A 27,747-nucleotide genomic window follows, 5' to 3' on the forward strand; every position below is an offset into this window, starting at 1 on the left:
TTTCCACAGTGTTCTGCAATGTGGACTTTCAGCCATAGTAAATAGAAACCACTCTGATAATAATTTCTAAGATATTCTCTTTAAATTCTTCGCTTGAAGAAGGATTGTATATTTCTTTTTTGCCTTCTTTCTGCCTCTGTGTATGTATGTATATGTACATACACACACATTTCTTTTCATACCAAAGTGTATTTGTTCGAAGGAATATGAGAAATAGCAAGAAGTGGTCATTAAGTTTCATGTGAAGACCTGGAATCTAAAGACCCAGGGCAAATCATTCTACTACAGTTTTCTCACCTGCAAAATGAAGAAAATAAAAATACTGTATAAAGCAGCACTCATATCAAAAGTGATTTCACCTGTTGTTTTCTTTTTGTATATTAATTGAGCATCTACCATGTCAGACTTAACTTTGAGATGTGGAAACAAGTCAGATAAAGCCTCCCTCTAATAGCTTATAGAACAATACAGGCTGAGGACATGTCAGTATTAAAATGTTATAAATGCTTTGGTAAAGAGTAGTCAGTTCTTCCCATGGGTGGGGAGAGAAGGAAGTCAAGAAATGGTGCTTGAAGTGACTCATCACTGAATAGTGTTAGTCTAAAGGATCAGGTTGGGAATGGACTGGGGAAGGCTGAGGATTGGCATTCCGAGGTAAGAGAATGTCTTGACCAAAATTTAGAGAGGCAAAACCATTTTAACTGAAGAAAAAACATTTTTAAATGACAGGAACATGGAGTAGAAAAGAAGTGTGAATTTCTAGTCTAAAAAGTGAGGGAGGAACTGGATTATGAGAGGCCTTTATTTACCAGATTTTCACTTTATCTTTCAAGAAAAGGAGTATTGCTGGAGGCCTTTAAATAGAGGTGCAATGTGATTAGATCTGTGTGGAAGGTGGATTGAAGGTTCAAGACTAAAGAGAAGTGCAGGATTGGGGCTAGCTCATTGGTAGAGCACTTGCCTTGCACGTGTAAGGGTACTGGGTTCGATCCTCAGCATCACATAAAGATGAGTAAAGATATTGTGACCATCTACAACTAAAAAAAAAATTTTTTAAAAGATAGGGAAGCAAGTTAGAAAAAAATGAATACCTGAGTGAGGTAGGGACAGTGGGAATACAGAAGCAGCATGATGAAGAATTGTTACCTAGTGGGATGTGGCAAAAGAGAATGATCCATTCACTCAGAACTCCAAACAGAGGCAGCAAATCCAGAGGAAAAGAGTAGTGCTTAGTAAACTGTAAAGCAACGTGCCAATGTGAATTTACCAGCTATAAATAGACTAACCTAAAAATCTCAGTGATTTGAAAAGCTTCCAAACATAAAGTACTGAATGATTTTTAAAGAATATAAAAATATAGATCAGTGATAGATTATTATTTTAGATAAGAATTCTGTAAAAATTTAAGGTCATTTAAATTACAGTGTGCCATATGCAACTAGTGTAAAATCTAATGCAAGAGATTTTACAGAATATCTAATACAAGAGGCTTCTAGACATAATTTTAAGGAAGGAGAAGTAATGCTTAGAAATTGATTTAATCCTGTTAATATCGCCAGGAATGGATTAGTTTCAAAATGTTTTAAATAATTAATAGTGCAGCATTTCTTTATAGAAAGTAATGATAAGGACTCCACTTGGCTGGGATGATCTCTATAGATTTTTCTTGGAATACAGCAGGCACTTGGAACCATACGATGAATATGGTAGAGCCTGACAAGATGGCACACTCCCTGTAATCCCGATGACTCACAAGTCAAGGCAAGCAATTTAGCAATTCAGCAATTTAGCAAAGGCCCTAAGTAATTCAGTGAGACACTGTTTTAAAATAAAAATTAAAGAGAACTGGGGATGTAGCTCAGTGGTAAAAGCTCCCCAGAGTTCAATCCACAGTACCAAAAAAAAAAAAAAAAAAAGAATATGTTAGTAAAATCTCTGTAGTTTTTCTGTTTCCACTAAATTCCTTCCATTGTAGCTCCTGAGACTAGCATAAAAATTGCTTAACTAGATTTGGCAATATCTCTAGTAATCCAGCCTGAAAAATAAACTTGTCTTTAAGTATAAATTAATTATGTTTTTTTGTTGTTGTTGTTGTTTTGTTTTTACCAGGTATTGGAACTCAGGGGCACTCGACACTGAGCCACATCCTCAACGCTTTTTGGTATTTTGTTTAGAGAGAGGATCTCACTGAGTTGCTTAGGGCCTCGATAAATTGCTGAGGCTGGCTTTGAACTCATAATCCCCCTGCCTCAGCCTCCTGAGTTGCTGGGTTTATAGGCACGCACCACTGTGCCCTGTTATAAAATTAAATTTGGGGGGATTGGGGGGAGCCAGGATTTAAACTCAGGGACATCAACCACTGAGCCACATCCCCAGCTCTATTTTGTATTTTATTTAGAGACGGAGTCTCACTAAGTTGCTTAGGGCCTCACTGTTGCTGAGGCTGGCTTTGAATTCGAAATCCTCCTGTCTCATCCTCTGAAGATGCTGGGATTATAGGCTGTGCCACACACCTGGCTTATAAATTAATTTTTGTAGTGAATTAAAAAAAATTGGGGCTGGGGATGTGGCTCAAGCGGTAGTGCGCTTGCCTGGCATGCGTGCAGCCCGGGTTCGATCCTCAGCACCACATACAAAGATGTTGTGTCTGCCAAATACTAAAAAATAAATAAAATACAAAAAAAAAAAAATTGGAAGGGCTATGACCCCCATTCTAAGTCATCATTGGGGAAGCCAGGCTGTCATAGAAGTGGAGTGGGGAGGGATGTGGATCTCTCGCCATCCCTGAGACCCTCAGTTGTGGCAAACCAAGTCTGGAAGGTAATATTTAGAAAATGACCAAACACACACCTCCTGGTGCAGATCCTAAGCAATTAATTGGAAAGGACTGGAACAGTAAGGGAAATTGGGTCACAAGCTGTTTAGTCACTCTCACCTTGCAAACCGGGATTTGGAGTGGATCAGTTACGAGATGTCAATCTAGAAACATACTGGCAATCAGATGGGTCCCAGCCTCATTTAGTGAACATCCAGTTCAGCAACTTGAATTGGTAGAACCAAATGGCTGGATTCATGTTCCCTTAACTGATAATCATAAGAAGCCAACTCGAACATTCATGATACAGATTGCTGTTCTAGCCAGTCACCAAAATGGGAGAGATACCCACATGAAACAAATTAAAATATACACATCAGTAGAAGAGAGCTCTTTTGGTAAATTTCCTAGATGTATAACTATCGATTTCATGATGTATCGATCAATAAGGTGACTTTAAATTGGAGCAAAAGTGATGAATCCTTTGTTTTCTTCTGTTATTACATTTTATGTTGGATATCTTTATTGAAAAATGCATCAGTTATTTTACAATTTTGTATACACTTTAAAGTATTTTAACTTCGATAAATAAATTTTGGGTCATATTGAAAAAAATGAAATTAATTTTTTTGTTGTTGTTGTTCTGTTTCCTTTTTTATTTCCTGCAATATTTTAACAATGACAAACAGATCTCCATCGGTTCTTTATTTTTTTTAATGTTGTAACTTGAATTGAGACTGTTGGAAACAGGATAAAATAGAATCTTCAAAACAACTCAGAAAACAAGTACCAACAACTTTTTGTCTCAACAGCTATTAAGAGCCAAGCCTAATTTTTTTTTTTTCACATACTAACCATGTTGATTTTTTAGTTCAGAAAATGAATTTTATCTCTGTGATTTGGCATTCTTGTGGGACAAGGGCAGAAATTAGTGGGGTGTGGATAAGGGAGGGAGTGGCCTGCAAAGAAAGATGCAAATAATCAAGATTGTTTCTCTTACACTATTTCTATTTTTTATTCTATATTTTTTTGTGTGTAGCTGAAATTCAGGTGGACACATTAGAAAATTTTAGAACATCAGTAGAATATCTTTGTTCTTTGGTATGCATATTTTTAGGATTTTGCTGAAGAATTCATCCCACCAGACAAGTTGTCACTAGGTTGTGTCAGAATAACCCTGCTCTGTACAAAAGTTAACTGATGTGAGCTTATGGAGAGGAGTGAGTGCGCCCACTACCTCATTCACCACATTCACTTAGCCACCTTGCAGAGGACCTGTGGCCTCCCTACTGCCCCAACCTTTTTTGTTTCTCAATCTTTACCATATGCTGTTAATTCATCACCTGTCCTAAACCTGAAAATCATGGGAAGAAAAGCCTAGTTTAGCAGGTGATGAATTTGCTGTCTTTCAGGGAGACTTTTAATCGGTTATCTTCCGTTGAAGAACTTTTCTTCTGTCACTTGATTTAATAAACTGTTTGGATTTGGGATTTAGTTAGTTTGTGTGCTCTGTCTCTTTGTGCACACTTATAGCATTATTTAATCTTAATTCTTTTATTTTGTTATTGGTACTGGGGATTGAACTCAGGGGCACTTGACCACTGAGCCACGTCCCCAGCCCTATTTTGTATTTATTTCATTTAGAGACAGGGTCTCACTGAGTTGCTTAGCACATCACTTTTGCTGAGGCTGGCTCAGCCTTCTGAGGATCAAACTTAGGGCAAACACTCTTCTAGTGAACTGTATCTCCAGCCCCAGCTGTCCATTTTGGATGAACACAGATTTGGACAGCTTTGTTGTCTTAGCTTCCCTTTTCTGTTAACATCAGTGTGCAGATGTATTGCAATGTCTTACCAACATACTATGGTGAACTCGTTTTTATAAGTATAGGGGAAAACGAATAAACCTTTTCAAAGCTCTGTAATGACTTGCATGAGTGGGTGAAGATTCTGACTTATGGTATTTCTTTTACTGTTTTTCTGCAATGGAAGTCAGACAAGTTTTGTGCATCTATGCATAGGCTAACCATGAGCATTATGTAATTCACATAGTTCTATATTTCCCATGTTAATCTAACTTGAGTCTCCTTATCATCCACTAGGTGATGAAGGTGGAGAATCAGAACTTCTTGGAGAAGATCTTCCACTTGAACCATCTGTCACCAAAGCAGAAAGAAGTCACTTGATAGTATGGCAAGTGATGTATGGCAGTGAGTGAGCCCATAGGATACAGGTGGAGATAGGGACATGTCTCTTCTGCATGGTTTATTTTTCCTTTTCCCCTTTATTTAATGCTTTTTTTTTTTTTTTTTTTTTTTTTTGTGGTGAAATAAGTTTCACCACATAATATGTGAGCATTTCTTCCTGTTAACTTTATATTACAAAATCTGTCCTGCCATAACAATACAGAGGAACTAGCTGTTTTACTGCACCAGTGTTATAGGCAATTTCAGTATATTATGAACAAATCAAAGAATTACTTTCTTCAAACTGGTGAATTACAGAAAGCAATCCAGATGTGGTTTTTTCTGCCACAGTCTAATGTCACTCACTTCATTTGATGGGGTCACTTTTTAGCTGTCACTAATAATGGAATTATTGGAAAACACTTGATAAATGAAACTGTACCATTAAGTACTATAACAGAGTTTTCCCCGGTGTATATAAAATTGACACACACTACTATCAGATGGAGTATCAGGATTTGTCTAACTATCCCAAAAAGGCTAAAAGCTAACTGTAAATTAACTTTCACTTTTCAAGTCTGACAAATCTTGTTTATATGGTATATAAAACTTTGTTTTCATCAGATTTTCAGGGGGTTTTATATTAAAGAAATTAAGACTACACTATTTAAATAAAAGTTTCCTGTTTCTGACTTATTAGAGCTCTAAAGTTTATGAGGCCTGCTTCTCTGAATATCCTGATTTTTTTTTTTTTGAGACTAGTTTCTCTTGTTTTCAAACTGACACGTTTGAGAGGTTTATAATTTATAAAGCTTAGAAGAAGCTTTAGCCTTGTGTTTTGCATTCATCGTACCAGAGATGATGGTAGTTAATTCGGGTTTTTTTTCCGTATAAAATATCACCTATTTGCCACATGTTCCTGGCCTGCTCTGACCTGTTAGAAGTAAAAGTGAAGTCGTGATGGAGGGTGATGGAGTCTGTCCTCACCAATTAAGTGAGGATTTTGTGTGTATATGTGTGTGTGTTCCTGAGGACCAAACCTAGGGCCTCATGCATGCCAGTCAAGTATGCTTACCACTGAGCTACATCACTAGCCCATTGAATAAGAAATTTGACCAGGAGGGTTGTTTTCTTTTTTCTGTGTAAAACTACTAAATACTTGGTATTTTGGATGTAAATAACATGTTTAAGCTTTTGCGCCCTTCTAAGCTCAGTATTTTGAGCTTAGATAGTATTTTATCTTCAAAAAGGAAAACTATGAAGGGGAAGAAGACAAAGCTGATATACCATATATATATATAAAGTCAAGGCTGATAATTATATCTTTTCAATTAACAGTATCCATTCAAAAAATAGATTAGAATCTAGATTTGACTGATTTTTTTTCCCTTAGTAAGTTTTTTAAAACCCATGATGCTTTAGGTTTTTCCCTCTCAAGCTTCTTGAAAATGTATGGTTTACCATTTCTTATTGTTACTCTAGGTAAAGTTAAATATAATTTTATGCTATTTTAAAAATGCAAACCTATTGGGGCTAGGGCTGGGGCTCAGTGGTAGAGCGCTTGCCTAGCATGTGTGAGGCACTGGGTTTGAGCCTCAGCATCACATAAAAAATAAAGGTATTGTGTCCATCTACAACTAAAAAAAAAAAAGAAAAATACAAACTTACGGGAAAAATGTTCCCCCGTCATTGTAAGGACTTCAAAGAAAAGAAAGCAAACACAGGTCTCCAATTGTCAAAACATTCTTAGGTACCAGGGTTGTTTTTTGTTTTTTTTTTTTTTTTCTTTTTCTTCTGAACTATTATACAAAGATATCTGTAAAAACTATACCAGTGACTTTAACGCATATACATGATCTGGCTAGGACATAAAATACGTGGGATTTACTGAGCTTTGGAAGACCTTTGGATCCATTTGGCCACATGTGTCTATAAGCACACTGTATACACCATAAAACTGTGGCTATGTATGTTTTAGAAGAAAAACCTATTTTAATAAAAGCTGTATGTAACAGATAATTTTTTGCTTGAGCTTAGTCACTTAAGGAAACAAAATTTAGGCCACTTTTCCATAGCTTGTTTGCTATGTGTTTTTGTTTTAATCTTAGCCACTTTTGGCAATTCCTAAAAAAGCATTATTAAACCTTTGTTAAGAATGTTGTATAAATTCATAGAGACACCAAAGTGTTGGGAATTTTAATCCCAAGAGGTAAGCATCCCAGAGTCAGATGCCCCACTTGTTCAGAAGCCTTTCACACATTTGTATGATTGATGTAACTTAGGAAATCAGGAATTAACAATGAACTGTGCAAACGTGGTTGTAAATGCTCCTTTTAAACTTACCAGCTCTGACTTAAGGAATATAGGTGCGTAATCATTTTACCTAAAGATATCAGATTGTCTGTGGCCCTGTTAATTAATTTCAGGGACCAAAAAGGACAAAAATGCCTGTATAATTTGTTTTAAAGACTTGTGCGTATATTTGTAATTTCAGTTAAACACTTTCTATAGATTACTTTCCTTCCTCTTTCCCCCAATAATAGGTTTATATTCTTGTAATGTCTACTTTGATCAAGGTGGTAGTCTTTTGAAGAAATGACCAAATGTAAGCTTCTCAAAAGCAGTAGAGGGCTGTAGCTCCCAAATCCAGAACGAACAAGGATTGAGTGCCTTGGGTTGGTCTCTCCACATAGAAAATTTGCCCCTATTGGAAGAAATCAGGGGTACTAAGGATTCTCATTTTGTTACATTGGGTTATGTATGAAATTGAATCATATAAGGTGCTGGGATTGTGGCTCAGCGGTAGAGCGATCGTCTAGCACTTGCGAGGCCCTGGATTCGATCCTTAGCACCACATAAAAATAAAACAAAGGTATTGTATCCAACTACTTTTAAAAAATAAATATTAAAAAAGAAGAAGAAGAGGGCTGGGGATGTGGCTGAAGCGGTAGCGTGCTTGTCTGGCATGTGCGGGGCACTGGGTTCGATCCTCAGCACCACATAAAAATAAAATAAAGTTGTTGTGTCCACCGAAAACTAAAAAATAAATATTAAAAAATTGTCAAAAAAAAGAAGAAGAAATTGAGTCATGAAATTATCATTGTTCAGCCATAGCTGATCTATAGAAATGGCATCACTGTATGCCTCAATCTAATACTTATTAAGTCTAAGTTAAAATCTCCATGAGGCAAAGGGAGAATATTTTCTATGGACTCAGTTTTGAGAGTATTTTTCTGTAACTTGTGTGGATCTAAATTGTTAAAATAGGAATCAGTCTCTTAAAAATTGCAACTTGTTGAGAGTGTAAAACATTTTAGCACAGAATATTCAGCACGTGACTTTCCAGATGAAGTGTGTTTATGTAGAAAGCCAGGCTCAGTGGTGTACACCTGTAGTCCCAGCTACATAGGAAGTTGAAGCGGGAGGATCATAAGTTTGAGGCCAGCCTCAACAACTTAGTACGACCCTGTCTCAAAATGAAAAATAAAAGGACTGGGGATATAGCTCAGTGGTAGAGCACTCCTGAGTTCAGTTTCTAATACCGCAAAATAAGAAAAAGAAAGGCTAAAATACATTCTCTTGAGCCAGGCATGTTGGCGCATGCCTGTAGTCCTAGTGACTCAGGAGGCTGATACCAGAGGATTGCAAGGTTGAGGCCAGGCAATTTAACAAGGCCATAAGAAACTTAATGAGATCTTGTCTCAATGAAAAAAAAAAAAGGCGGGGGCTGGGGATGTAGCTTAGTGGTTAAGCACCCCTGTGTTCAATCCCCAATACAAAAAAAAAAAGATTCTCAGTTGCAATATTTTTCGTTTCTTCCTGCATTTGAGAAGAGAACTCTTGACATAGGCTGCCTTAGTAATAAAACATCTCATAATATTAACTGTCCTAAAGGATGTGGGTCTTGGAAATGCTGTGGAACTGAATATTTATTTTCTTGTGAGTATTATGACCTTTACCAAAGGACTCAACCAGAGTTAGGGCTTTTCTTTGCCCTGTTTTTCCACCCCATGGTGCTAGGGTTGGAATCCAGGGCCTTGTGCATGCTGGGCAAGTGCTCTACCACCATGCTGCATTGCCAGTAGGGCTCTTCTTAATTGATCATGTTGAGAAAGTGACTTACTTGGTCTCACTTTGTGACAGGGGAAGAGGAGGAGAGAAGATGAAATGTGGAAGTCATCAATGCTTTTCTAACAGGGTTATGCTCTTCTGTAACACTAATTGTCTTTTTCTTAAATAATTAAGTTTTATTATTAATTTTGTCCTGCATTTCTCAATATTTGAATATATTTTAACAATTTATGTTCTAAATTTGTTTTTTGTTCTAGACATCTTATCCAGAATTTTACTTGCCTCCATAAAGTGGGATTCTGGAGTGTCCCACTTGACTGTCTTAGAGGCTGAGGCTTTGTTTCTATGAGCAAAAAGCTCACTTAGCAATGTAGTTATTTCAGTATTTATTTCTATTATGGAATCCCTGGGGTTCGGAATGTAACTTTGTACATGAAATATATATAAATATGTATATGAAACATGTTTGAGGTCCATTGTGTTTTGTTTCCTTTTTATTTTTCCCAGGGGTCTGAACTTGGGTTTTATTTGAAAGTCCAATAATCTCTCCATCAAACATATCATTTCTCAGGGTCCAGAATGTTGTCATTTGCCACTGTCTGAAGGTGAGCAGTGGGGTGAGCCGCTTGGCTCATGTGTTCAAATGAGATGTAGGTAATGGACAAGAGGACTGTCTAGAGATGTAGGAGTGGTGAGTGACAACCCACTCATGACACTAAGATATACCCTTTGCCAGATTACTCTGTGATAAGAGACAGGTTGTGCTGGGATTCTGATAATATGGTGTGCTTATTTGTGATCTCTTGCTTTGGAGAGACTCTTAGAGGAAGGATGATATAAAGTTAATCCCATTCAGCGCACTGGTCTTTAGTGTGATCCAGTGGATTTTGTGTGTCTTCATTGGGATTCTTGTGTGATAGTGAAAGTCATCCCATTTGTCATGTTGATAGGACATTTCACCAGTTATCTGTCCAGTGAGGTGGGATGCTCTATAACATAACCAATAGCCTGACTCACTCCTTGACTTGGTAGGACCTTGACGCACCTGCCTCTTCCGCCCTCTAGAGCCTGCCAAGGCATTGTTTTGGAAATTGATTAGTCAGTCCTGTTGCATCCTGTTTAGCCATATTTTGATCCCTCTAGTAAGAGGTTAAAATGGCAACAGAAGACAGAAGACATTCATTTTGTTTTTTGTCGGGAACAGGGCAGGAGCCCCATGGTCATAACTGGAACTGTAGCCTATAGACCCCTGCCCAGTACCAGGGAGAGAACTGCCTCTCAGGCCTTAGTAGAGAGATTCTGCTTAAGCTACCAGCTCTTAAAGAGGCAGTAATCAATTAATTAAGGACTGTTTGATAGATTTTTCAGACTGCCTTAAATATTAGGTAATAATACATTTCATTTTAAACTGACCCCTCACCCCAACCCCGCCAGTAGTGGGGATTGAACCCAGGGTCTCATGCATGCTACTAGGTAAATGTTCTCCAAGTAAGCTGCAGATCCACAGCCCCTTTTTAAATTTTATTTTTGAGACAGGATCTCACTGAGTTGTCCAGGCTGGCTTTGAACTTGCTGGGATTACAGTTATGCACTGTCACACCCATCTAAATCCATTTTCTTTAGGGAGATAGAGCAGGGTAGTGGGAAAAAAAGCTGTGGGTCCAGGCTTTACCCCTACAGTGACTCTAGGCAGGTCACATTAACATAACATTTGGGAGTTTTTTGTGGGGTTTTTTTTTTTTTTTTTTTTTTTTTTTGTGGTGCTGGGGATCCAACTCAGGGTCTTGTGCATGCTAGGCAAGTGCTTTACCACTCACATCCTTGGATGTGAATTCTCTTGTATTAAAGGGGAAGGTAGTTTAGTCAGGTGATCTAAGAAAAACCCTAGTTGTAACCCTCTGGTTTTGTGACCCTGTTTCTGATTTCCCTTGCTTTATTGTCTATACAGATAAAAACCATACCTTGCTTGCAGGTTCAGGGCTGCCCAATCTGCCATGAGGCCCAGGCAGCTGGTAGGTGGGATTTGATTACTAGAGTTTCCAATTTATCAGAACGACATTGTATAAAAGAAGCTAGATAGCTTAACTCCTTGCTTTTCACCGTATTCAAGCAGTACAGTGGTTCCCACCCACAGACACAAAGGAGTTATGATTTGAATGGAGGCCCCAAAAGAGGGGTGGACAAAATAAACCTCTGCTCAGTGGAAATAGCAATTTAACTTAAAGCCGCAGTTCTCAGCTGAACCAGGAGAGGGAGGTATGAACAGAATCACCCCAGGAGCTATTTGCAGAATACTTTTTTTTCCCTTCTTCCTCTCAGGAATATCAGACTACTGATATAGTTACCCAGCTGATTATTATCCTCCTATTGAGAACATCTGCTTAAAGGAACTCAAAGCAGGGCTGGGGATATAACTCAGTTGGTAGAGTGCTTGCCTCGCATGCACAATGCTCTGGGTTCAATCCCCAGCACCACAGGAAAAAAAGAAAAAGGCAACTCAAAGCAGCTCAGCTGGATTCACAAACACTTGTTTTCCAGGAGCACACAGCTTCATTCATTTTTAGCCTGTTTTAACTTGAACATTGTGGCCTGCGAGCAGACTCACCCCAAGCCCAACATAATAGTCTTTCTTTTTTTGATTCATGGACAATTGAAGTTTAGGATACTTTGAACCTACTGATACATTAAAAGCTTGAAGAGAATATTTCATCTCTCTTAAGTCTGAATTCACTTGGCAAGGCTATCTTCTGATGGTTTTTCATAGAAAAAAAGTACCTTTTACTTATCATGCCTAGCTTCATTTTTATAACATCTAACAGTTTTTCCAAGTATTTGGCCCAAAAATTCATAAGGTGATCTGCAGAGAAACCCTTTGGGGAGAATATTACCATTCCCAGGTAATTCAGAGGCCTGGCTATCAGAAAGTCCTTGCCTGTTGGTAAACAAGTTTAGTTGAGAGTATCAGGTACCTCGCTGGTGCTATAACCAGATCAACTGAACACCAGGGCTACTTCAGGTGAGCAGAAAAGTGTTAGACTTCCAGTCCAAGAGAACTGGGTTTGAGCCCTGGTCTAATGTTTCTTAATTTTGTGACTCTTTGGTAGTCACTTCACTCTTCAGTTTCTTTACTCTGAGGTGAGAGTAACATCCCAAAGAGAGCCAGGAGTGTTGGTGCACTCTTGTTATCCCAGCGACTTGGGAGACTAAGGTAGGAGGATTGCAATTTCAAGGCCAGCCTCAGCAACTCAGTGAAGCCCTGTCTTAAGAAGAAAAAAAAAATTAAAAAGGGCTGGGGATCCTCCGTGGTAAAGTGCCCCTGGGTTCAATCCCCAGTGCCCCTGCTCAAAAAATAAAGAATTCCCAAGGGGTTCTTGTGATGACTAAGTAACATGTGACAGCAACCAACAAACCACCTACCCTGCCTGGCACTCAGCATTGTGCTTTTGGAGTTCCCAGGTGTCACATGTGTGAAGACAGGTAAGACACCCTCAAGGAGATGGAGACCAGTAGGGGGAAGCAGACTCAGAAATGGTGAAAACCCCAAAGGTGTCTGTTCCTTAGAAGCACAAGTTGAACAAATGATACTAGTATGGTGTCTGCTTTATAATGTGACAAAAATAAGAGAAAAATTGGCTGCAGTGCTAGTCAGAAGCAGAATTATCCTTATTTTCAGTCTACTTGTTAATGTTTCAGGCCTTGTTTAGGATACTTTGAGGAAGGTAATTCCTATAAGGAAAGTAATTCCTCAAGTAGAAGTGCCTTGGCCTGACACATACCTTGCTCTATTGCCTTGCCCTCCACGGTTTAAGGAAAAGGGGTGTTCTATGAAAGCTAAACACAAGAAAACCCATTGTGGGTGTATGCTTGCGCTACTGGGGATTTCACCAAGAGGTGTTCTGTCTCTGAACTATATCCCCAGCCCTTTTTATTTTTTTTTTTTAATATTTATTTTTTAGTTATAGGTGGACACAATATCTATATATTATTTTTATGTGGTGCTGAGGATTGAACCCAGTGCCTCACACATGCTAGGTGAGCACTGTGCCTCTGAGCCACAATCCCAGCCCCATTTTTTATTTTCGAGCCAGGGTCTTACTAAGTTGCCCAGACTGGCCTTGCCTCAGCCTTCCAAGTTGCTGGGACTATAGGCTTGTGACACTACACCCAGCCAAGAAAAACCCATATTTTGCATCTAATAGTTAATTTCATTCCGATGCAGGAATGCTAAGGGGCATGTTAAAGCATGAAAATAGTAGATTTGGCATTTTAGATGCCATCAAAACATCTTTGGTATCTGTTATTCATAATGCTTTATGACAAGAATTATCTCAGTTACTATATATAAATGGGTGGAGACTAAACATAAAAAAGCTAAATATTAACATCAGATGCACAGTAGGGTGTGGAATGGTGGCAAGAAGAATGATATGCTGTCTACCTGATTTAAGAGCTCAGTATTAGTCTTTTCAAGCAAGAATGCAAAATATTTTTTAGGACATCTCAGGTAACATGCAAAGAGTGGAATAGTCTTTCAAAAACTTGAATTGCTTCATAAGTAGTATGCTAATGATGGTCTGTGATAAGATTATTGGAGGAAACAAATAAGATCATGTTAAATATTACTCAACAATGAAGAAATATGTTTCTTTTCCCCTACTGATGCCTTGATTTCTTGTGTGCACTGCCCCTCCCTCTCTTTCTCTCTTTGGAACCCAGGGATGCTCTACCACCAAGCCACATCTCCAGACCTTTTTATTTTATTTTGAGACAAGGACTCATTCAGTTACCCAGGCTTGGCCTTGAACTTGCAATCCTCCTGCCTTAGCCTCCCAAGTCCCCTCGGATTACAGATGGACACCAGTGTGCCCAGCTCCATTGCCCTTTCTCATCAAGCTTATTTCCCCCTACCTTTGGCTATGCCCGGACATGTGCTAATGTTTCTTTGAGTTTGAAATCCAGGAGTGACTTTCCAGGTGTTTGCCTCTTGCTGTGTTTGGGCCTGGTTTGGGAGCAGACTTTTATTGTGTAGGCCATCTATGGTTCTATCTTGGAGAGTTTGCTTGGAGCTATAATGTCCTGATCACCGCTCAGTTGAGGGTTTATCAGACCATTCCACTTCATATTAAAGTCATGTTTCTGGAACCCCAAGGTGACAGCTCTTTCTTTCAAAGACCCCTCTACTGTAATATGAAACCAGCTCAAAAACCAAGTCATGATGAAGGATTGTAAAATTTAGCCCCTTTCTGCCCCTGGTCCTTCAAAAATCATCTGTGGGCCCTCAATCTTATCTTGGGCCAAGTGCAGTTTGGATTGTCTGAACGGTGGCCTTCTTCATGCCCAGCCAGATCCCAGGAAATACCTTTCCTCAGTCAGGCTATGGTCACTTAACATAAAGGAGCATACCCAGGTCCTTTATGATAGGAATTAATGCAGCCATAGTCACTTGGTACAAGCTGTTTTGATGCACCAGATTGTACCTAAGGCATCAAGGAATCAGTAATGAGAGGAATATGTCCTGATTATGAAGAGGCACTGTTGAGTTCTGTGGGTCCTGGACTTCCCTTGAGTCTTTTTCTTCTTAAAGCTGAGAAGGGGTCTCCAAAAGTCTACTTTAGTGTGGCATCAGAACCCTTAAGCTTCTTCCTAGGGCCCTTTTGGCTACTAAGGTGAAGGGCTCAGAGGTGAAGCTTAATTCTTCCAGTACCACCCCCTCCCAAAGCAGGAAGGGAGTCGAGGAGACAGCAGCTCTGCTCCCTTTTGAACACAAGGTGGAGCCCTACTGGCACTAACCTTCCCTCATCCCTCCCCCTCTGTCCCCACTGGGCTGTCACCCCCAGCATGGCAAGCAAAGCAGACCAAGGAGCTTGCCACACTTTTGAGGGTTGAAGTACACAGATAGGTAAACTCGTTCACTCTACCAGTAAGCAGGCTGAGGCCAAGAGCAGCTGTTATACAGCGGTGGAGACTGGACTAGAACTCTGGACTCAGTTTAGCGCCCTTTCTCCTCAGCTCTTGTAGATTCTCACAGCCCCTGGTTCTCACCCCAGCATGAAGGAAATACCTTTCCTCAGTCAGGCTATGGTCACTTACAGCCGAGGGACCCAAAGGGGCCAGGTTCTGGAGCTTGTGCCCGCGTGAACAATTTTTTCAAGGGGTGAGAGAAACATTGGCCTAAAGGATTAAAGAAAGGGATTTCTGAAAGTATCTACACCACCATTTCTGTCTTTGAAGTTGCAGAGGAATTTCTGCTGCTGCCACCTCCAAGCAAGCACAAGAAAATGTCACAGAATGAGCTTAGTGAGTTACCTCAATGGAAATTTCATCCAAGGCCGATAATAAATAGGAGTTACATAACTCAGCAGGTCACAGCACTAACTAAGCCCTTCACAGGCCATCAGTCCACATTTATTTCCTGGGTTTTATAACTGCTGCTGAAAAGGAAAAAAGGAGGGGGTAAGGATTAGGGGAAGAGAATCTGTGCCTGGAATAAACTTCCAAGGCCACCTTCCAGTCTCTCCACACACCCCCTCTGCAGCTCACTCAAGGACGTGCGTCACCATCACCGCACTTGCAGACACTGCGCTTCCTGCCAGCAAGCTCATATCCCTGTCCCAAGCTGCAGTGAGTGGCCACAGCTTTAAGACCTGGCCTTTTTTTGTTCTATAAAATGGCAGGGCTGGATTGGATGAGTTCTAGGATACCTTCCTCTCCCATGACGAAACTATAGGAGCACAGGAGCTGAAGTAGGTTTGTTCCCCACTGCTGCCCCCAGTGTTAGTGTTGGAGCCTCTTGATGGTGAAGAAGGAAGAGCAGGCCATCACTATGCTGACTGGGCAGATGAGGGCCTGACTGGTAGACCAAGGAGGAGACGGGCTGGAGAGCACTCCCCTTCCCAGATGCATGAGACTGACCATGTGAGAAGAGAGCTGGGTACACGGAGGTTGCTCTGAGTGGACTGGGCAGCTTCCAAGTACCCAGGGTGAAACATCCCTGCCACCTCTCCAAGGCCTCACCACAGTTGGGATACCGAGGCAAGCAAGAGCAGGCCCAGGCTACGCACACAGCTGAAGCAGGCCTGGGCCTAGAGGATGGGGACCTCATAGCAGTGTTTTGACATCCTCAAGCCTGGAAAGCTTAATGCCCCATAGGATCCAGGGCTGTTCCAGGATACTCCAGGAGGTATGAATGTACCAAACTCCAGTTGCATTAGCGAATCAGCTCCTTTATTGCGCACCCCCTTGCCCAGCCTCTTCACAACTTCAGGCCAGATCTCACCAGCTGACATGAGAAAAGGAAAGACCTGGGGAAGAGGGAAGATGTCAGGTTTGTGCCTCATGAAAGGACAGGAAAGCTTGGTGGAAATTGGAGTGGCCAGAGAATAAGGGTGCTTGGGAGGAATCTTTCTTTGGTGAGCAGCAGCCAGGAGCCCCAGTCCCTTCCCTGAGGGACCTGGGGCAGGAAGCCCAGGAGGCCATGCTGCCATCCAGCCTCTGGAGCTCCTGCAGAGAAGACTGGCAGAGGGCAAGGTAGCCTGCCTGGGAAGGAACACTAGGGGCAGGTGTGCAGCAGAGCGGAACTGTGGAAGAGGTCAAGTCTGGATGCCACTAATCAGGAGGAAGTTTCCAAGCAAGACAAAAATGTCCCTCGGGAGAAAGACGTGGCAGGAGGCGGCCAGGACTCAGCCTTTTATTATACTCAGTCACTCTGCTGTCCTCAGGCTCCTCCCCCTTGGCTGTGCCCTGTCCCCAAGGGCCTCTTCCTTTTCAGCAGCAGTGGCCTGCCTGGGCTTGTCCCAGGGGAGGTAGCAGCTGGGTGTCCTGAGCCACAGCTGCCCCCACCCTCACAACCCAGCACTCTCCCTAGGTGGGGAAGAAGGCAGAATCCTCCCCACAAAGCTGAGACCTGCAGAGGGGGAGTGTATTTTTAGTCCCAAGAACCAACAACAAATGAGCAGTGCCAGAAAGGGGTCTCAAGGTCCCTCTCTGTAGCTGGCCCTAGGCCAGTCACCTCCTCAGACAGTAATCCGATAATCTATTATACTTAAGTTGGATAAGCCAATCCCCATTGCCCAGCAGGGCTCCAGGGGGCCAGGTGGGGATTCCAGCCAGTCCCAGGGGAGAAGGCAGGGACAGAAACTTTACCCCCACTGGCTACAGACTGCCCAGCTGAGGGGCAGGGAGGGATTGCCAGCCCCTAGCCCTAACTTCACATTGCTATTAAAGGTCTTTTCGGCCATTCCCCTGCCTCTACAAAGGGCTACTCCTCAACAAGTCCTCTGCCCTGACTGGAGTCTAAAAGCTTGGTCTACAGACAGCTTGGAACAAGCATTTGCACCCTTTCTTGCCAATCTGGCCTTTCCCCTCATCAGTGAAAAAGAAGGGCACACAGGAAGGGCCATCTGGAGAGCCGATGAGATGAGACCCAGACCCAACTCAAAGGAAGCAGAGCCGTGAGTGCCTAGGGTGAGCCTCCTCACAGGGCCTGCCTTTCCTTGTTGAAAGGGTTGAGAAGTGAATGTGGATTGTTCTAGAAACTGCCCCAGGCTGGGCAGGGAAACAGGAACATCAAAATCATTCAGAAGGGGCTAGGGTTGTGGGCAGTGGTAGAGTGCTCGCCTAGCCCATGCGAGGTGCTGGGTTTGATCTTCAGCACCACATAAAAATGAAATAAAGATATTATGTCCACCTACAACTAAAAAATATTTTTTAAATGAATAAATAAAATAAAGGTATTGTGTCCATAAGAGGAAAAAAAATCATTCAGAAAATTCTCATGTCACCAGGTGTGGTGGCGCACACCTGTAATCCCAGCAGCTCAGGAGACCCAGGCAGGAGGATCGTGAGTTCAAAGTCAGTCTCAGAAACTTAGTGAAACACTGTCTCAAAAGAAAAAATAAAAAGGGCTGGGGATATGGCTCAGTGGTAAAGCACCCTAGGTAGGTTTCAATCCCTGATACAAAATAAAATTTAAAAAAAAAAAAAAGTATTAAGGTCAGAACATGTGCCCACTCCACCTCTGCGTGCCAGGCCAAAAAGGTCTTAGAAAAGGAAGGTCCTTGCAACCTGGGGCAAGTGCTGAGCCAGTCCCAGCTCCTTCAAGGGCTTCACTGTTTCCCTTCATGCTCAGGGCAGCTGTGAGGCCCGTATTTCCCTGTGTGACAGGACTCTTAAACCAGAGCTTCTCCATCTCAGCACTATTGACAGTTGGGGCTGGATGCGTCCTGGTTGTGTGGTTTGTGTATTAGAGGGTGTTCAGCAGCATCCTTGTCCTTGACCTCGACCCACTAAATGCCAGTAGCATAACCCCCCACACACCTCCAATGTGACAGAAAATATGTTGCTTAATGTCCCCTAGGGCAGAGGTGTCCCTATTTAAGAACCATTGTCTTAGATGGCAGGTGCCCGGGGACTCTAGGAGGGGCCCAGCTGAAACCTGGACCATCTGTGCCTCTGCTCTTCTTGCTACCGCCCTTTTTTTTAGGGGGAAGTCCCCTTTGAAATTTTGATGAGAGTGATGACTGTCTTCCCAGAAGCAGCTCCCTCCTTTAATTCCAGGGTGGACTCCAGGTGCTTATCCATGGTGTGAATGTCAAGAACATAAGCTCACAGGAAAACAGGCCATGAGAGAAGTGCAGTCATGTGAAGACTGGGGCTGGGAGTATAGGGAGAGGCGTTCAAGGGCAGGTTGATGAGGGAGGAGACACATGGGCTTTATGGCCATCTGACATGTGTCTGAGGCCGGTGGCTGGGCCTACATGATGAGCCTCATGCACATGGGCTGCCCTGACTCAGCCCTCTGGACATGACCTATGGTTCTCCCAGAAAATGCTTCCTGTGGCTGAATGATCTCAACACCTACCCAGACATACCTGGTCCTGAAGACAGGGGTGTACACCCCAGGAGCTCAGAAGTGACCTTTTGTTATGGGTTCTAGAATGTGAGGATGATGGGGAAGGGAACATGAAGACACCAGGAACTTCCAAGCCCAGACTCTGCAGCCTGCTGTAAAGACATTTGGAACCCAGCACTCACATTGTGGGCCTCAGTTTCCTTATTTCTAAAATAGAGGAGTCGGACTGGATGATCTCTGATAATTCACAGGTGTTGAGAACATCCTATGTGATAGGGTCTTTATGTATATTTTAGATTTAATTTAGGCATTGCTTTATGAGATCATTACCCTCACATCCAGCTGACGAAACTGAGACTCAGGTTAGTTAAATAACTTGCCCAAAGTCACACAGCCAGTTAGTGGAGGGCGGGTAACACGCCCAGGCCTGACCAAGCAGCAGCATTATTGAGAACACAAGGAGCTCAGGCAAGAGGCTGGCTGACTGGGCAATGGCAAGGAGCACGCAGGAGAAGGATGGCAGACTGGCCAGCCTAGTAAGGAGGAGCAGGGCAGGACAGCCTATGGGGAGAGGCTGAAGATGACAGGAAGGTTTGGAGCCTGGGGCACTGGGCAGGTGATGACCCTATTAATAGAAACTAGGAAGTCTAGAGGAGGAGCAAGTTTAGGGCCAGGAGATGATGAGTTCATTCTTAGACATGTTGACCCTGATTTGCTAACAGCGGGACATTTAGGCTGAGATCTAGCCACAGTTCAATTCGGAAAAATCAAGACTTAAATACACCCCCTTGCCAAACTCAACTCCCCAGCTGTTCACACCAGGGTTCCCCAAGTTACTGGCCATGAGTTGTGGTTGCCTTGTTTGGTTTGCAGCAGCCCAGCCAAGCCCAAGTTCAAGTCCCGCCACGACCGCTAGGGGTCCCCACTGGTGCACAGACTTGATGGAGCTGCCCAGGGTGTGCCTGCCTTGGGGCCTGCCTAGAAGGGACACCATGGGTTTTAGGGAGCCTGGCTCCTCTGTCACAGGGACACAGGTTTCTTCCTCTTGTAGAGGTGGGAAGGAGAGGGGCTCATGTGACCCAGAACACAGTCTCCCTGTCCTGGCAACGCTTTTCTTGGGAGTCTGACATTAACCTTCACCATCAAGTTCTGTGGACCTTAGAACCAGGAGGGAGGGCGAGCTGGGCCCCATTGCCTGCAGGCATCTTGGGGACTGCCAGCTCCCGGCAGCCTGGGGGACACCATGTCCAAGGCACTGGGGCTCAGGACCTCAGGCAGTGAAGCCGAGAGCAGGATCTCAGCTGTTCAGACTGCTTGTCTTCCCTGACATTTGCGTCAGCAGCCCTGCCCTTTGACTTTTAATTCCCCCAGAGAGGAGGGTGGAGGTGATCAGGACTAATTATCTGCAATTCAATTCGACCAGCAGGTTATTGGGGTTTAGCCTGGCTTCCTGCCCTCCCACACCCCCAGCTTTATGGCTTGGTCTCCTTCGGAAACTGGAGAACAGAGAGCAGGAGGGTCCTCTTGGTGTCCTGGTGTCAGAGTGCCCTGTGGGAAGTTACGCTTATTAAAAGTGCTTGGAGTTTCCAGATAGATGTGTCTCCATGCTCATGCCCAGCCCAAGCCCTGGGCCTTCAAGGCAGCTTCCCACTGTGCTGGGGCTTGTTGGGACATGTCCCAACGTGGGCCGGACCAGGCGAGGGCTTCCAGCCTCCTGGCTGCCCTCCTGGGTTAGGGGGTGTAGGGCTTTGGAAGAGAAGAGATAGGATAGGCACCGGGAAGTCTGGGGAGCCCCCCAGGGCTGGGGCCCCTGCCAGTGTCTGGTGTCCCTCTATATTTGGCTGCAACATTACTGACATGCCCTCTCAGAGGGGCAGTCAGCCCAAGCCCTGATGTCTGCTTCTAGGGCCTGGACTTTTTTGGGACTATCCTTGTGGGGTCTGGGGAAGGCAGAGGTGGGGTTTAAGGGAACATTTCCTCCTGGCTCCAGGGCAGAGAGGAGCTGAGGGTGTGTGGCATTGAGAATTGGCCCTGAAACCTTTCTCAGAATTCCTTGTACAGTCACTCGATTGTTCCTTCTGCTCAGGTTTCCTGGGGAGGCCTAGTCTGGGGCCACAGGGACTGCCTGGGCATAAACCCCAATCCCTTCTCCCTCAATTTAAACCAACTCCCTTCATACCAGATTTTTAAAATTTTTTAATATTTATTTTTAGTTTTAGGTGGACACAATATCTTTATTTTATTTTTACGTGGTGCTGAGAATGGAACCCAGTGCCTCACGCATGCTAGGCGAGCGCGCTACCACTTGAGCCGCATCCCAAGCCCTATACCAGATTTTACTTGGAAGCACTCTAGGGGTAGCTCACTTCGCCATCTTTTGGATTTCTCAGATCACTTAACATTTCCAAAAAAACAATTTAGGATCTGACATAGTCACCAGTTTTTTTATTTTGCTGAGTTAAGGACATTAAAAGGAAATGTCAAAGTAAGGGTGCTTTTAAATACATGCACATGCTATTGAAAATGCACGGCTCAGATGAAAGGTCGAGTAGATTCAGCTTTCTGAAACCTCACTATATTGTCCTTATTATTCTCATTTTGCCGCGGGCAGATGAGAACATGGCAACAGCTGGCACTGGGCACCCCGTTGCTGGACTCCTGTTCTGGGAACGTCTGGTCCCTTCCACTGCTTAGCCTGGGCCTGTTGCCAGGGCAGCCAGCTGTGCTGGGGGACCCTCCCCAGCACTCTCCCCAGCCATCTCATGCACTTTGGCCTCTTCATTGCTCCTCCTCTCCTCTCTCTCCAGTATTTGCAGAAGGAGGTGAGGAGCCTTCTTCATAGCACTCCCAGACTGAAAAGAGCAGATTGTCCGGGCTGCACTGCTGGCCCCCTGCTGCAGCCCAGTGTCTGCCCTGGAGAAGTCACAGGGCCACCAGGCTCCCTGAGGATCGCTGCTGTGGGAAGTGCCAGGTCAGGGAGGCCAGAGCCTATGTCCTCCACTTTCTGCCCTGTGATCTGAGACTAGCCCCAGAACCTCCCTCCCTGAGCTTCAGTTTCTTGTTCTATAAAATGGGTATATTAGCTCCTCATCACAGGGCCAGTGTGAGGGTTAGATGAGAGAATGTCTGTGAAAGTACTTTGTGAACCATAAAGCTTAGGTAGGGGTAGCTATTATTATTATGGGAAACTAATAAACAGCTGAAGAAAGAGCAGTCCCACAGCTGATCTCAGCATCTGGGTACAAAGACAGGGTCACACCCACCCTGGGGTTGCGAACTGGGAGCCCCTTCCAACGCCACAGAGGAGCAACCCCAACCTGATCCAGGGAGTCTAAGAGGCCTGGGCGGGTAGAGGCCTTCTGCATGACTAGGACCCCGCCTCCGGCCGGTACAAGAGAAAGGGTCCCGTATTGGATGTAAAGGCTTCTGTTATGGTGGCTGCCCTGTGGTTATTGGTGTTGACTGCCTCCCAGATTGTAGAAAAGTATGTGGAGGGCTTCCCAAGGAGGAGCCTCTCTGGGGTAAGTGGAGAGCACCAGGCCTGAGGATTCACAAAAGGCCCATTCCTGAACACCAGGGCACTCACCTGTCCTCGCCATGTTACCATGGGGCAGAGTAGGGGCACACCAACACCTGTTCCCAGTTCAGCTGGATCTCTTACTCTGATGAGCCTCAGTTTCCTCAACTATAAAATAGGGACAGGAGGTAAAGTTTGCTGTGAGTTTATCTGAGATCACAGGTGAAAGCCCTTGCAAGATGCTGGGTCAAAACAAGGTGCTCTGCCTACCCTCCAGGGAGTCCCCACAAAAGGAACCAACAGTCCTGAGAAAGCCCGCACCTGTGACCACTCTGTCTCCCCCACCTGGAGTGGAGCCCTGGCCTCTGCCCTGACCAGCGGCCAATGGGGCAGATCTCTCGGCCCAGTCAGGCTGTGGCTGCCCCTCCTCCCCTGGCCAGTTATCATGAGGTCATTGCCACCTTGCCCAGCTGGCATCCCCCTGCCCCCTCCCACCCCCATGCTGACATCCCATTTGGCAAAAAGGTTGGAAAAGCCGCTGACACTTCCAGACCCTGAGTTCATTGACTGGTCAGGGTCCGAAAGCCACAAGCTGACCATGTGGGCAGAGGGTTTGCAGAGTGAGGGAGAGGCCCTTCCAGGCCTTCTGCCTGCCTCAACCCCAGCCCACCCCCAAAGGATACTCCCACAACTTCCACAACACCCCTACATTACCTACCGGGACCTACACCCCCCCTCCACACGCTCCCCACAGTCTCTGCTCCCCCACATAGAGTCCCCCACACAGGCAGCCAGGGCTGAAATGGCTCCTCAGTGAAGCTCCTCATTGCTCATTTGTGGAAACCAAGGCCTCCTGAGAGGGCAAGGGTTAGTCAAGCCACACCATCAGTTTTTCCAAGTGCTTCAAAGTGCCAGAGGGAGTGACAGCATGGAGACTCCCGCCTCCTCACTGTCCCCTGTCTCACTGCAAGGAGCCCCTCAGCTGGCCCCACCCCAGGCTTCCTACAGAGTGATTTCCCAGGGTGAGGCTGGGCTCACCCTCTGTCCTGGGTGCAAGGTCAACTGAAGCTGACAGGGGAGGCCCCACAGCACAGCCAAAGCCTTCACAGCTTGATGGTGACCAACAGGCTTCTTCAGTGACTACTCAGCCCAAGGCCTACTCCCCCAGTCACTCCACCTGGCCTTGCCTGCCTCAGGCTCCCTCTCTGGATCTCACACATCAAGACCCTTGGCAACTGCCTGGCATGTGGCTCCAGGGCTGGAGTCTTCCTTAGACCATCAACTCCCCAGGCTGGTGAGGGGTTTCCCTGGAGCAGGGCTGCCACCCAACAGTGTGTTCAATGAATGAACAGGCCAGTCTCCCCACCCCAGCCTCCCTTACAAGCCTCCTCCAGACTGTAACTGAGCTCCCAGATCTAGTGGGAAAGGCCCTCAACCAGGAGCTGGGAGTCTGCTGCAGATGGCTGTGTGACCCTGTTCCAGTCACTTCTCCCTCTAGGCACCAGCTGCACCTAGGAATGGGGGGGGTGCTTCTTGGGAGAATGCAGAGTGCTGTGGTTCCAGCACCACCCCTGTGCAAGTGCTCTGGCCACCACGGCAGCCTCTTTCCCACTGGCTTGGGAGAGGGCACCCTCTTGGGCAGACCCAGGCTAGGGAGTCCTATATTATAAATATAACTGCCACCCAGAATAGACCAGAACATTTGCAACCTGGGAAGCAAGGGAACAGAGTACTTCTTGCACCTTCCCCCCAACCACACCCCACCTCCCCCACTCACACGTGGCTGGGTCCACCCGCCCAAGGAGCCACTGGGCACAGACTCCAGTCAACATCCTGCTTCCTGCAGGGCCCTCCCGGGAGGCCCGGCCAGGGAGGGCACACAGAGGGGTGTTTGTTCGCAGTGGGCGGCAGGGAGAGATGCTAATCGCTGCGGATCGCTGGGCCCCGCTGAAGGTCAGGAGGTAACGCGACCCGCGGTTATAAATAACCGCGCCTGGCGGCTGCTGAGAGCCACTAGCTGGATCGGCGCCCCTCGCCGGCCCGCGGGCACGGATTGATTACTGCCCTCCCCAGCCGGCCTGCAGGAACCTGAACCCCGAGACAGCCGCAGCGCGGTGACCTTTGGGGGTGGCGCGCAAGGTCAGACCAGGCCCCTGGGCTTTCCTGTCCTCTGCTGGGGGGAGTAGGTGGGGAGGAGTCACTGAAGTCCCACCTTCGCCACCCCTGCACACCACCACCACCACCACCATCCCCCCAGGCCCTCCTCGCTGCCACCATAAGGTGAAAGGAGGCTGCAGGACCCAGGGACCCAGGCGGCCCGCTCGCTCCACTCCGGCGTCCCTCAATCCCTATCCTGCTCATGGATGATGGCAGGCAGGCCAAAGGGACCCAGCCAGGGAGGGCCAGCCCACAGCCACACCCGGCCCCGCTTCTAGAGCCCAAACTAAACCCAAACTATGATGGTGGGGTTGAGTCCAGAGCCCCAGGCATTCTCTGCTGTATGGAAACAGATCCCCTAGACCGGGGCTTCAGGGGTCTTAGAGGCTTGGGGAGGGGAATGATTACTGGGGGCATCTGGGGAGGCTGGCACCTCTCCCACCTCCCTTTGGAGAGAGTGTGCCATTTATTTTTTAAACTCTATTCCCCCCCCACCCCCGGAGTTAAGTACACACACTGAACAGTATACAAAAGTGTTCAGCTGGGTCACTTTGCACTAGCAGAACATACCCGGCCAACGCCCAGATCAGAAAACAGCCCCTCCAGGCCCCAGAAGGCCCACAAGGCCCCTCCCACTGAGCACCCCCAAAGATAAGGCCTCTGCTGACTCCCAACCTCCCAGGCTCTGGCCTGCTTCTGAGCATGCATGCAGGGCGCACACAGTCCGTGCCCTTTGGTGTCTGGTTTCTCTTGCTCAGGGTTGTGTTCCTGAGGTTCCGCTCCTCTCTCGGGAGTCAGGGGCCGCTCATCCTGCTGGGAGCTTGCCCTTGTGTGACTCTCTCACCATTTATTCACCCATTTTGCTGTTGATGGACACTGGGGCAGGTTCCAGCTCCTGGCTGTCCTGAAGAGCGCCTCTGGGCACACTGCATCCTGGGGGCTTGTGGAGGACAGGTGTGTGTCTGCTCAGCTTTGAAGATCCAGGAAGTGTTACTTTTTAATTGAACATTTCAGCAAAAGTGAAATTTCAAGGTTAATTTATTTTTCATTCTTAAAAAATGACAAGAACACCACTGTTTTTTTTAAAAATGGGAAAAGATGGAATTGTAAAAAAGAAAGAAAAGAGACATGGTGGTGCACACACTGCAATTCTAGCCTGAACTGAGGCTGGAGGGGATCTCAAGTTGGGGGCCAGCCTTGGCAACATAGTGAGAACCTGCCTCAAAGTAAAAAATAAAAAACACTGGCTATGTGGCTCAGTGGTAGAGCACCCCTGGGTTCAATCCCCAGGGCTGAAAAAATAAATAAAATAAAGAGCACCCATTACTACTATTTCTAGTCAACCATCCCACCAGCCAATGGATGTTTTCTCAGAGGCTCTTATGTGTCAAACCCTGGGCAAGAGACCCAGTTCCTCCTTCAGGCTGCCTGGGGCCTAGGCCAGGTCAGCAGTGGCATCACCCAGGGAGAGACCAGGGCCTCTGCACCTTCTGTGGCCTCCATCAGCCGCCCCTCACCCACCAGGGCTGCCCCCATCTGCATCCAAGCTGAGGCCAGAGAGCCAAACCGTCCAGAGAGCTTGCCAGCCAGGCCTTGTCCAGCGAGGCTGTGCCCAAGAACTCAGAGCAGGAAGACTTGAAGCCACAGCACAGTCCACTGCAGTCAAGCCAGGAGAGGGCTGGAGCAAGGAGGAGCAGGCTGGGCTGTGGTCCCCCAGGCAGGCAGCAGTAAGGGGCTGGTCCCCAGGGCAGCTCTCAGGAGGAGGGGAGCCTGGTTGTGAGGCCCTAGTGGGCTGGGCTTTGGACTTCATCCTGAGGCCACTGGAGGGGGTTAAACTTAGGAGTGAGCTGACCAGTCCGCTTCTAGCAAGATCATTCTGGATCCCTGTGGAATTTGGCCCATAGTGACAAGAGCAGGGCCAGAGACCTTCAGAGACTGGCACCTGATAAGTTAGGGCAGTTGTGAGAGTCAGGGTCAGCATGACAGTGGGGGAGGGGAGTCTATTTCAGATAGGGTGGTCAGGAAAGGCCTCTCTGAGGAGGGCACTTCTTAGCTGAGGCCTAGAGGAAGTGAAGGAATAAAGCTCTTGGGGCAGGGGAGGAGGGGAACTATCCAAGTAAAGGGCACAGCAAGTGCAAAGACCCTGAGGCAGATGCCCATGTGTCAGAGAAGCCAGTGTGTGAGGACTGCAGTGCGGACTGGAGAACAGAGGGAAGACCTAGCAGGGCCATTGTGAGGGTTTAAGAAGGCAAGGCCTGATCTTGTTTTTGGAAGGATCACTCTGTCTGCTCTGAGAACAGACTTGGGTGGAGTGGTGGGTGGGGGGCTCAAGTCAGGGGAAAAGTAGAGGCCTGACCGTCAGTGTGGTAGGAGGTGGTCTCACTTTATGCAGATTGTGAAGGTGGCATCCAGAGCATTTGTGGATGGACTAGATGTGGCCTGTGAGAGGAAGCAGGGCCTGGTTGATGGTTGCTGGTTGCCCATTCACGTCCTCTTATCTCCCCTGATCTCTGGGTGTCTCCCCTCTGCCTGTGTCCTCCCTCTTCTTATCTCCCATTCCCTGTCCTCCCCTCCCTCTGCCTTTCCCTTCTCACTCCTCCTCTCCCTCACCCCTCTGCCCGGCCTCCCCTGCCCCATCTCTTCTATTTCAGGAGTCCAGTGACTTCATGCTGTCACCTCCCGCAGGCCAGAGATGCTGCCCTTGAGGACAGGCAGCAGCCCTGATGACTGTGGCCAGGGCCCAGAGGCTGGGAGCTAAGGAGAAGGTAGATGTGGCTCCCAGGACCCACCCTGGAGCGCCCGCCTCCCCTGGTGGGAAAGCCCAGTCTCCACCTGGGGCATGTCCATCCCTGAGCCCCAGAGGCTCATGGGAAATCCTGAAATCAAAGCCCAGGGTTCTTCAATGCCCTCATGTAGCCCCTGCTCCACTTGGCGGGCTTTGGGGCCAGGGGCTCTCCAGGCCTCCTCCCTGCCCTAGTGGAGAAAAAAATACACTAGCTGAGGACTGGCGTTGTAGCTCAGTTGGTGGATCATTTGCCTGGCTTGTGTCAGGCACTGGGTCCGATCCTCAGCACCACAGAAAAAATGAATAAATTAACTAAAGGTATTGTGTCTGTCTACAACTGAAAAAAAAAAAAAAAAACCTGAAGAAA

The 27,747-nt window shown here is 46.0% G+C and overlaps 1 protein-coding gene, 2 long non-coding RNA genes and 1 pseudogene across 11 annotated transcripts in view; 3 read left to right on the plus strand and 1 right to left on the minus strand.

The window, feature by feature from the left end:
* Spag9 (sperm associated antigen 9) overlaps positions 1-9,536 on the plus strand; it is an 85,830-nt gene extending 76,294 nt beyond the window's left edge. For all 6 annotated transcript variants that reach the window (XM_048788916.1, XM_048788923.1, XM_048788925.1 and 3 more), the window contains one exon: positions 4,917-9,536. In XM_048788916.1, the coding sequence (XP_048644873.1) occupies positions 4,917-5,032 (116 nt within the window). In that variant the 3' untranslated portion in view covers positions 5,033-9,536. The remainder of the gene's footprint in view (positions 1-4,916) is intronic.
* LOC125612138 overlaps positions 1-24,345 on the minus strand; it is a 46,691-nt gene extending 22,346 nt beyond the window's left edge. Inside the window, exons 1-3 of one of the 3 annotated variants that reach the window (XR_007342465.1) lie at positions 24,216-24,345; positions 22,508-22,606; positions 14,947-16,372 (exon numbers count right to left, since the gene is read on the minus strand). This is a non-coding gene — a long non-coding RNA (uncharacterized LOC125612138). Of the gene's footprint in view, positions 1-14,946; positions 16,373-21,111; positions 22,607-24,215 lie in introns of those variants that run through there. The other 2 variants (XR_007342466.1, XR_007342464.1) reach the window with 2 other exon arrangements.
* On the plus strand, positions 2,577-4,645 carry LOC125612131 (annotated as a pseudogene).
* A 112-nt stretch (positions 24,346-24,457) lies between the features above and the next one.
* LOC125612132 lies at positions 24,458-27,604 on the plus strand. 2 transcript variants are annotated; one of them, XR_007342460.1, is made up of 2 exons: positions 24,458-24,577; positions 27,247-27,604. It is a non-coding gene; the product is annotated as an uncharacterized LOC125612132 (long non-coding RNA). The 2 variants fall into 2 exon arrangements; XR_007342463.1 differs by having other exon boundaries at positions 24,547-25,627.
* Positions 27,605-27,747: the final 143 nt, after the last annotated feature.

The sequence above is a fragment of the Marmota marmota genome, unplaced genomic scaffold, assembly GCF_001458135.2.
Source record: "Marmota marmota marmota unplaced genomic scaffold, marMar, whole genome shotgun sequence".
NCBI classification, from domain to species: domain Eukaryota; kingdom Metazoa; phylum Chordata; class Mammalia; order Rodentia; family Sciuridae; genus Marmota; species Marmota marmota.